This window comes from Cyphomyrmex costatus, unplaced genomic scaffold, assembly GCF_001594065.2.
Source record: "Cyphomyrmex costatus isolate MS0001 unplaced genomic scaffold, Ccosl1.0 scaffold230, whole genome shotgun sequence".
NCBI lineage: Eukaryota > Metazoa > Arthropoda > Insecta > Hymenoptera > Formicidae > Cyphomyrmex > Cyphomyrmex costatus.
Window position 1 is genome coordinate 5,565 of NW_017276369.1, and position 10,737 is coordinate 16,301.

Here is a 10,737-nt window from a genome sequence, read left to right on the forward strand (position 1 = left end):
TTAGCTTGAAATGTTTAACGTCTAAAAATATATTTAAAATATTTCTTATTTCCTCCTCTATATTATATATTAATATCTAAAATTATTAAATAGAAATTTTTAATATTCAATTATTTTATTTTGAACATAATATTAGATAATTTTTTATCCATATCATTGCTGACGTGTAAATGAGCTATTGTTTTTAGTTTAAACTCACCGTTTATGAATAAACAGAAAACGTTTATATAATAAAGAAGTTTACAGAAAAACGTCTAAATAAAAGGAATAACATTTAGGGAGAAATCTAGGGATTTTTTCAGTCTTCTGAGGGAGATTTAGGGAGAATCCGAGACTGTTTTAGGGGGAAGTCTACAAAGGTATCTGGCAACACTGGTGATTGGTCATTCGTCATTCCGTAGGCGTCATGGTACGTAGGTCACAGTGTTTCTGAGGGTGAAGCCGAAGAGTTTGTTTTTTGGATTGACAACGACGTGGATACATCAGTGGTGTTATGGTAACTCGTCCGGTTACTGGGCTCGCCGAATTTGTCCTACAACGCCACGGCGATGATGCGGCGCGGCAGCGGTGAGCGTTGTCGCACAACCGTCTAGAGTCAGACTCTGGTACACGGTGGTGTGCGTGCATGTATGTGTGCGTGGCTGCGTGAGTATTGTACCTACGAGATGTCGTGGTGCTTGGAAAAGCATCGCCTCGCGCGACAACTCGAGCGGAAATGGAACGTCGTGTTCCTGCTGGTTGTGTGTTGGTTAGCACTGAATGTGCCGCCAACCTACGCCGAACTAGATTACAATATAGACCGCTGCCCAGTCGAGTGCTCCTGCCTCGGCAACTTGGTCGCGTGTAATGAGCTGCAGCTGATCCAGGCGCCCAGCGGACTGCCACCGTGGACTGAGATTCTGTGAGTAAACGCTGTAATCTGCCGGTGGTAGGATGGCATTGTTAGAATAGAGACTTTTGCTTTGTATATGGTAAACGGCGTCTAGGTTTCCTCTGCGATGTCAGTTAGATTCCATAGGGGATGAATCTTGTAGGCAGAGTATCTTCCATTCATCATTTTCAGAATAAAGATGTATGATTCTTTGTTATACACATTGAAAAAAATTGAAAGATGATTTTGTGGATTATAAGATCTGGCTTGTGTTATATGAGTTAATACAGATAAGATAGAAGACTTTATAACAAAAATTAAATAATCACTAATGTATGTACTTTATGATGGCTATCAGTATAATTTTTTGTAAGTTATTTTTGTACTTTTAAGATAGTTGAAGGATGAGGAAATACTTAATAATAAATAATATAATAAATAATATAATGTAAATTGATAATTTAATGTTTAAAGAAATTATTTTTTGTCTTACCTGTAATTTGTTGAATAGCAATATATACTAATCAAATATTATTTAAATTATTAAATTGTTAAAATAATATTAAAAGAGAAATTAAATTATAAATATAAATAAGTAAATTTTATTTTAAAACAGTAACAATTTCTAATAAAGTTACAATTTAATGGTAAAATTGATAATTTATATAAAGATGTTGATTAAAAAAAAACTACTGGTTTGTATCTCAAATAAAAATTCACAAGCGGTACCTATTATGCAGCAATTTATTATTTATTGAATGATAACTGTTATTATACTATATTGTTTGGAAGTCAAATCAAGGGGGAATAATATTGGTTGTTACGGTTGCATGTGAGTTGCTTGTCCCTTCACTAAATGGTCAGATTGATGAAACTTACTCTATAGAAATACATAGCCAGGTTTCTATAGCCATATAGGGTACTACTGTGATAATAATGACTGATTGTTAAGTCCTCCAATGCTCAAAATCAAGGATAGCAAAATGTAAGTAAGGGAGAAGAATTCATGTCTAAGAATTCATGTTTATGCTATTTACGGTATTAAAACTATATAGTTACATAGCTACAACATTTCTGATTTCTGAAAAGTATGTTTAAATAAGAAGAAAAATTTTAAGCAGAAAATACTTGATATACAGACTCTTTTTAAAGAATTTATACATATATATATATATTTAATTTAAAAGTTGCATAATTCATATATCTTTATGTAATATTAGAATAGCTTAAGTTTATCAGACTATATTTTAATGTTCATAAATATTATATAATATCTTATAAAAATCTAAAAAGTAAAGATCTATTTTTTTATATTATATTTTAAAATAAATAATACACAGAGTTTGTTAAAATTAGAACGAAATTTATGCAAGGTGTTAATAAAGTTGAGTAGATTAAAAAAGTTCATGTAAATTTATATCCAAAAATGCTTTATTATTAAAAAGTTATAATATTAATTTGCGAAAATTTAGAAGTAGAATTATTCTTATATATATATATATATAATTTGTTAGATAGAATTAAGACCCCAAAAAAAATTAAACAGTAAAACGTAAGAAGTAAACTCTTGTGACTAGCTAATTAGCTTACTATTTACATTTTACTACTGTATTTTGTATGCCATAGTCTTTATTGATTCAGAAATAAATGACTGTTATTGATTACATATCTTGATTCGTATAAACGGTTTTTATAAATTGTTACAATAGTTATACAACGGAGTTGTCCAAAATATTTTCCTTTTAAAAGAATGCCAAATTCTTTTGAATAATTTTAATGTATTAATTTATGATAAATGTGTTTTGCATATATACTTAAAATTAGTCTTCTATAATTTTATTAATTTTTTTGTAAAGATACTGTTTTTAGAGGTAATTGTAAATCAAGATATATAAACGATAACAGCATCATTTCTTTCTGAGATTCAACAGTTCCTCTAACGAGATCAGAGACTCTAAGAATAATTTTGTTTATAAATTTTTAAACATTTACAATTCTTTATTAAATAATTTTTGGATAAATTGATTAACTTTTTTAATTTTTTATCTTAGGACTCCACATTTACATATAAATTTGATTTTTATTTTTGTATTTTACATTACATATTGTGTATATGTATACATATATTTATATTATGTTTTCTTATTTTTCAGAGAATTAAAGGGCAACAATATTCCTAATTTAGAATTTGATTCATTGCTTCATTTAACAAAACTCAAAAAATTGTAAGCATTATAACATCTGTTTCTTAACATTTAATAAAGACAAAATGTGTTTATATACGTATGTCTATAATTTCAGAGATATAAGTGCTAATTTACTCGGAGATAATTTTACTATTGCCTTGTCAGACGTAACACAATTACGGGAACTTAAAGTGAATAAAAATCACTTAACACAAATGCCAGACCTTGTATTTGTTAAGAATATTACTCATCTTACACTGTACGTACTCAGCATGTATAAATTAGAAAGATTTTTATATTAAATCGTTAATAAATTTATACAGTGGACCAACAATTATCAACATTGTAATTTTTTATAGAGCTCATAACTTAATTATTAGTATAAATGGGACAGCGTTGTTTAATCTACAACAGCTTCAATACCTGGATCTCAGTGGGAATAAAATAAGTATTTTTCAAAGGGGTTCTTTTCTCGCTCCTAATCGACTTACGCATTTGTATATATTTTTGTCTTACAAAATTATTACATTATATATTAATTTTATTGTCTAATATTTTTTAATTTGAAGGAATTTAAATGCAAATCACATAAGAATCATCGAAAATGGAAGTTTGGATAATCTAACTTCATTGGAGGAACTTCGTTTAAACAAAAACAATTTGACACAACTGAAAGATATTTTTACAAATCTGGGAAAATTGCGAATATTGTAAAAGAATTTATATATTTTTTAAATATTCTTATAATATATTTATATATATATGAAATATTAAAATAAAAAACCAGTGTCTTCAATGTATTATTTATAATGTAATATTACAGGGAAGTGAATAGAAATAATCTACAACAAATACATGGATTAAGCCTGAAAAGTTTGTTGAGCTTAAAGGAATTGTATCTAAAAAGAAATAAAATTAATAAGTTAGACGATGGAGCTTTCTGGCCGCTTAAAGATTTGGAACTATTACAGCTCGACTTTAATATGTTGACTACTATAAAAAAGGGAGGCTTGTTTGGATTAGAGAATTTGAAAAAATTGACTCTATCACACAATCAGATCTCAATGATTGAACCTCAAGCATGGGAAATGAGTCAAAAGATAGTAGAGCTGTTAGTAATGTTTTTTTAATTGCATGAAATGATTATTATCTTTTTGTTGCAAATACTACAGATAAATGATGTGATATGAGTGATAATAAATTTGTATTCTTATTTTCCATTGATTCTGGATACTCATCTATTTCCAGAGACTTGTCACATAATGAATTGACTTCTATAGAGCGAGGTTCATTCGAATCTCTCACTAAACTTGAGAAACTTAAGCTAGATCATAATCAAATTGCATACGTATCCGATGGAGCATTCAATTATACAACAAACCTTCGTATTCTGTATGTTTAATATTTATATTTTTTTTTAATATTTGCTATGTATTACTATGTTACAAATGCTTTGTTTTAAAGGGAACTCAATTCGAATAAGATATCCTACATGGTAGAGGATATCAACGGCGCATTCTCTCCGCTTGGTCAGTTGATAAAACTGCGCTTAGCACACAATAAAATAAAATCTATAAATCAAAATGCTTTTACTGGTTTGAACCACGTTGACGAGCTTGACTTAATCGGAAACAATATTACGTCGATTCAAGAAAATGCGTTCCTTTCAATGTCTAGTCTAAGCAAACTTAAGATGAATACTGGTAAGTTCAAATCTTACATATTATATACCAAATATACAAATATATATTTGATATAACTATGATTAAAAGCATAACTATGATTTATTTTTGCTACCTTTTGTATAAATTATCTTCTTTATTTACACATAGGATCCTTGGTTTGTGATTGTGGACTTCAATGGTTAAGTATGTGGTTGCGAGAACATCCGTATAGTGAAGCTGAGCTACGCTGTGATTATCCACATTGGTTACAGGGCATGTCGTTAACTCAATTACATTATGCAAATTTTACTTGTGGTCAGTATTATTATTTATATATTTGAATAGAAATTTGAATAATTTTTTTATATTTTGTACAATATTTTTGTATAATTTTATATTTTTAACTAAATTTTCTTTTTGTTATATTTATTTATAGATGAATTTCCAAAACCACGAATTATTGAAGAACCTGCGAGTCAAATGAGCATTAAAGGAGATGATGTGAAACTGATTTGTCGTGCAACTAGTACTGCCGATACACCACTCCATTTTACTTGGAAGTATGACAATGTGGAGTTAGATGACGAAAATTTACAGACCTATCTCAGTTCGTCCGAGAGTGGAGTGACCGAAGCAACGTCTATTTTATATCTTACTAACATTACCCATGCTAAAGCGGGAAAATACCAGTGCATGGTATCGAACACGTATGGAACTACATACTCTGCCAAAGCCAAACTAAGCGTGTTGGGTAAATTAAATATTTTCATTGTCTTTAACTATGCTACTGAAGTGTATACATTTTATTAAAGACTCATTTTTTTTCGTAGTTTACCCATCTTTTTCTAAAATTCCTCGTGATATACGAGTAATCGCTGGAACCACCGCTCGTCTGGAGTGCTCTGCCGAGGGACAACCATCCCCGCAAATAGCCTGGCAGAAGGATGGTGGGAACGATTTCCCAGCTGCGAGGGAAAGACGAATGCATATGATGCCGACAGACGATGTACTATTCATAATAAACGTGAAAATGGCTGATAGTGGAGTTTATTCGTGCACCGCGCAAAATCTGGCTGGTGTTATTGTTGCAAACGCTACTCTTACAATATTAAGTAATGATAATTTTTTTATGCTTTTTTTTTTTAAACTAATCGAAAGCACTTCTCGAAAATATAAAAATTATTTTCATATATATAATACTTATAAGAGTTTTCTTTTTAGAAACACCATCTTTCGTAAAACCGATGGAAAACAAAGAAGTAATGGTAGGTAGCTCGATCGTACTCGAATGCATGGCCAGTGGTTCGCCACGTCCGAAATTATTGTGGCGCAAAAATGGTAGTCCGTTGCAAACAACGGAACGTCATTTCTTCACTGCAGAAAATCAACTTTTGATCATCGTTAGTACAATTGCTAGTGATGAGGGTACCTACGAATGCGAGATGAGTAATTCACTAGGTACAGTCGTCGGTGAATCACAACTCACAGTAAAACCAGGTAATTTTAATTATTAATATTATAATTGAAGAATTTTAATACTAAGTTTCTGCTTGTTTAAACATTTTATGTTTTTTTTAATTAATGGATAATTAAAGAACTCTTAAAAATGTCAAATAATAAAATAAGAACAAATAGGAATAAAGCTCTATATTTAATGCGTACTCAATAAATAATACAATAAGTTAGCTTATTATTAAAAAAAATACACATGCATACACAATAGGTGGGTCGAGAAATGAAAAATTTTTTGATGCGCATCGTAATAGTGCGCAAAACTTGCTACATATAAATACGAATTTAGAGCAAAAAAAAATTTTAATCGGTCTATATCTTCCGCTCGCGCATTGTACTCAAAATTTTGTAAATTATGTTTATTATATACACTACTCACATTAATTAAAGCATCACCTCTCACACCTTCGAAAAATTGGTAAACTTTAAATGAGTGTAACTTCTACAAAAATGGTCCAAATAAGACTTTCGAAAAAGCATTTTGTAGTTTGAAATCTCTACTTTCGAAGCTTATAATTGAAATTTTAATATGACTGATACTTTACGGAGTTATACGGACACAAATGGATATCCGTCAAATCTAAAAATTTTTCACAAACTTTACAAAGGCCTATGGCATGAGATAAAAATTACACGAAAATGCGATTTGCAGCATTGGAAAGAGTTAATCTTTACCTTTAATTTCATTTTTTACTGAACGTTGTGCGATTTTTTTTCACCGAGTTATTCAACATTGAATTAAAAATAGTTCCTTTGACTTTGACTGTTCATAAAAGACGAACGGAGTGACGTATAGCATTTTTTAAAAACAAAAAAGTTCAATGTTTTCTCCTTAAAGTGCTTTTATCAATTTTTAGACACAGATAGGTAAGCTTTTTATGTAAAAACTTACATGATGAAGTTGAAAACTGAGACAATTATCCGTTTCTATTCGACTGGATCTATTCTGGTCAAAAGAGAGAGAGAGAGAGAGAGCAACTCTGATAATTAACGTAATTTTACACTTTAGGGTCTACTAATTTCCACGAGACTAATACGAAACAGTCGCGACATTTTTAAATTAATGTCCTTCATGTTCGAAGTTACGATTTTGGGCAAGACGGCATTCGCTGTATTGAAATTAATCTTATATCGCAGTATGCGATCACACCGCTGGCATTAGCGTTACCCGAAGCGTACCACGTAGAGGTTACACATTCGGATTTTACGCTTCTTGTGTTTGTGTGTGCGTATGCGTGTGCGTGTGTATGTATGTGTGCTTGTATACACGCGCGTGTGTAAATAAAAAAATTAAATTTTAATACAAGGTATTGCCGCCTCTATCGATATACTTGAGCGCCGATTGCGACGACATTATCCACGAATACAAACATTAGAAGAATTGACAGATGCACTTCGTCAAGTTTGGCATCGAATTCCTTAAGTAGAGATCCAGCGGAGCATAAACATGCACCAACGTTTAAGGTAATTTGTAATAGAGGCGGCAATACCTCGTATTAAAATTTAATTTTTTTATTTCCACACGCGCGTGTATGCAGGCACACATACATACACGCGCACACGCACACGCATACGCACACACAAACACAAGAAGCGTAAAATCCGAATGTGTAACCTCTACGGCTGCATTCGGGTAGCGCGCTATTAGCGCCATTTGTGTGGTACGTCCTTGTCTCACGTCTAATGGACGACGAAGATAAAATGAAACAAATAGCGCTAATAGCGTCTCCCCGAATCTAGCCTACGTGGTACGCTTCGGGTAACGCTAATGCCAGCGGTGTGATCGCATACTGCGATATAAGATTAATTTCAATACAGCGAATGCCGTCTTGCCCAAAATCGTAACTTCGAACATGAAGGACATTAGTTTAAAAATGTCTAGTATTGAATCATTTATTGCGTCTGAAAGTATACCAGATTGGGAATGTTTGAAAATTCCGTGTCACACGCAAGCTGTCGAAAGATGCGTGAAATTAGTGACAAAGGCATCAAGCATAGTGTGTGGATCTAACAGTAGAGATGGCTTCATCAGATCGAACTTAAAATCGCAATCTATTATGTCGAATTTTGATAACAAATCAGAATTTAATATGCAAGATTTGCAATAAAATTTTGCGATTGATTGGTTGGGGAGGGTGGGTGGAGCTCACAGTACAATTACCTTCACGTGGTGAGTTCTGAGTCGTTTTCTATTTAAAATAAACGGGCAAAAAGTTGTACAATTGATACGTTATTTGTTGAGGAAACTTTAAATACACATTTTTCGTATAAAAATTACTTTGAGCACTAAAAAAATCACTAATAAGGGTAGATAAAAACTAATAGAAACTAATATATAATAAACATAATTTACAAAATTTTGAGTGCAATGCGCAAGCGGAAGACATTGACCGATTAAAATTTTTTTTTGCTCTAAATTCGTATTTATATGCAGCAAGTTTTGCGCACTATTACAATGCGCATCGGAAAAATTTTCATTTTTCGACCCACCCTAATACGCAAGAAAAAATATCCGTATAATTTGAAAGTTTTAACTCTTTTTTTCGATCATTATTATTATAATAGAAAATCGTATACGTAATCTAACGTAAGTTCCAATGATAAAGACAGATCTTTTTTATTTGATATGTAGCTCCGGTTTCCACTCTGGACGCAGCTGAGATACTGAGCATAATAGTAATAACTATGATTATTTGCGCCGTCATTACTTCTGTGGTTTGGGTGCTCGTGATTTATAAAACCAGACGGCAATTGAATTCCACGCAACAAGAATTCGTCACGCCACCAACGACCTATACACTATCTAGCGTAGTAGAAACGCAGCTGTACCTAGATACAAGTTCACAACACAGTAAAGACAGTGGGACCGGAGAGAGCACTAATCCCAGCAATGATCAGCTACAATTATGCCTGCCCGGTAAATAATTTTTCCATTGTTAAAGACTGTAAAAACATTAGTATTCTCAACATAAAACCGTAATTTGTTATAACATGGTTTATGTTTAACATTAATGTCCTTTATTGATTTATCGCAAATAACATTATATTCTTATTTCTATCAGAAGAGGTTGTGATAAGCTCTACCAATAATGATGAAGAAATGGGAACTATAAACGATCCTCTTTTGCGTTACACGAATCATGAACGACATATAAATGAAAACGTCGATAGCGCGGTCTGAAACAAAGACACGAGTTGAGCAAGCGGAATTAACGCATGTAGCGTTTCTAAAGTGAGTATTCATGAACGCGGCTAATCTTTAAATCAAGATATAAATATTCTGAAAGTCGTGTACATTAACAAGCCATAGTATTATGAGGAACAAGGACTTATCAGTCCCACTGTCAAAAAAATGACTGGACGTTGATCTGCCCGACAGTCCAATGCACAACGGAGTATTCATTGCTATAGCATAAGGATCAGCGAGACACGGCATAAGTACAACATAAGAAACAATAGCGAAACACATGTCATCGTCATCGTATTTATTATTGACGCGACTCTCGTTCAATCGACGTAAGAACATCGCGATATAAAATGTAAATAATTAGACTAAGACCCTATTATAAAACTAGTATTACAGCGCGCACCGCTCATTCGGCGTCTCCTGGAAATGCAACGCTTGTATAGGTCAATCTTGTGGACAAGTTTTCGAACACATAGTGTCCAAGCAAGAACGAAAATATGTTACAGATTTAATTTTTTTTACTAAAAGGATTTATGAGTATTATTTATTTTTAAAATTTGAAATTTAGTTGAATTAAGGGGGAAAGCCATTGTGAACGGTCGAAAACATAGGATAACTTTGGGATTTTTTTATAGTTAAATAATAAAGTAAATAGAAAATCGGTTTGAAGACCTTTAATGTACATATTTAAAAGTATTTTATTTTATTTTATTTTCTGCGTCAAGATGGTGGCGCTGGAGCTCTACAAATGAGACTGCGTTTCTCTCATAGGCCTCCGGGGCTTGCAGCAGAAGTGCCGTATACTTTTACTAAGGACAAAAAGCAAAATTTTTTCATAATCTACATTAAATTTGCTAGAGAAGTACACACGTATATTTTAAAATATTGATTTTTGTAGAAATGGTGAACATGTAAATACAAAGTTTCATTTTCACTCAAAAAATTCAATAAAAAAATGTTAGTAACAAAAAAAGTTTTTAATCGATCGAGAAAATCGTGTGTACTTCTCTAGAGAATTTAGCAGTTATTGTAAAAATTTCAAGTTGATCGGATAAAATTTGTCAAAGTTATGCTGCCAATTAGAAAAACATGGTTTCGAGAAAAACGCGTTTAAAGTTTTGAACAACATTATTTCATATTTAACTATAGAAATTTTTTATCTACCTTTACTCTGCGATGCCTGCACCATATGAACTGTTCTTCCATATCGATGTTTTGTTGAATTAAAACTTTCATTATTGTTCTGCGTAAAGCCACCTAAGCAACGATTGAGCGCTTAGATGGCGTTACGCCTTGCTTCAAAAAATCAGCTATAAA

The 10,737-nt window shown here is 31.9% G+C and overlaps 1 protein-coding gene across 1 annotated transcript; it reads left to right on the plus strand.

Moving 5' to 3' along the window:
* The first annotated feature begins 665 nt into the window (after positions 1–665).
* LOC108774091 (leucine-rich repeats and immunoglobulin-like domains protein 3) lies at positions 666–9,905 on the plus strand. The gene is made up of 14 exons (XM_018540102.1): positions 666–901; positions 3,025–3,096; positions 3,173–3,316; positions 3,417–3,554; positions 3,627–3,767; positions 3,881–4,168; positions 4,306–4,449; positions 4,522–4,760; positions 4,890–5,036; positions 5,158–5,472; positions 5,552–5,878; positions 5,943–6,218; positions 8,866–9,150; positions 9,296–9,905. The coding sequence occupies exons 1-14, from the start codon at positions 666–668 to the stop codon at positions 9,412–9,414; spliced, it is 2,871 nt and encodes a 956-aa protein (XP_018395604.1). The 3' UTR covers positions 9,415–9,905.
* The last annotated feature ends 832 nt before the right edge of the window (positions 9,906–10,737 follow it).

Coding starts and splice junctions, on each gene's coding strand:
- LOC108774091 (XM_018540102.1), top strand. CDS start 666: ATGTCGTGGTGCTTGGAAAAGCATCGCCTCGCGCGACAACTCGAGCGG. Junction 4,450..4,521: donor ACAACAAACCTTCGTATTCT/GTATGTTTAATA, acceptor TTTGTTTTAAAG/GGAACTCAATTCGAATAAGA. Junction 4,761..4,889: donor CAAACTTAAGATGAATACTG/GTAAGTTCAAAT, acceptor ATTTACACATAG/GATCCTTGGTTTGTGATTGT.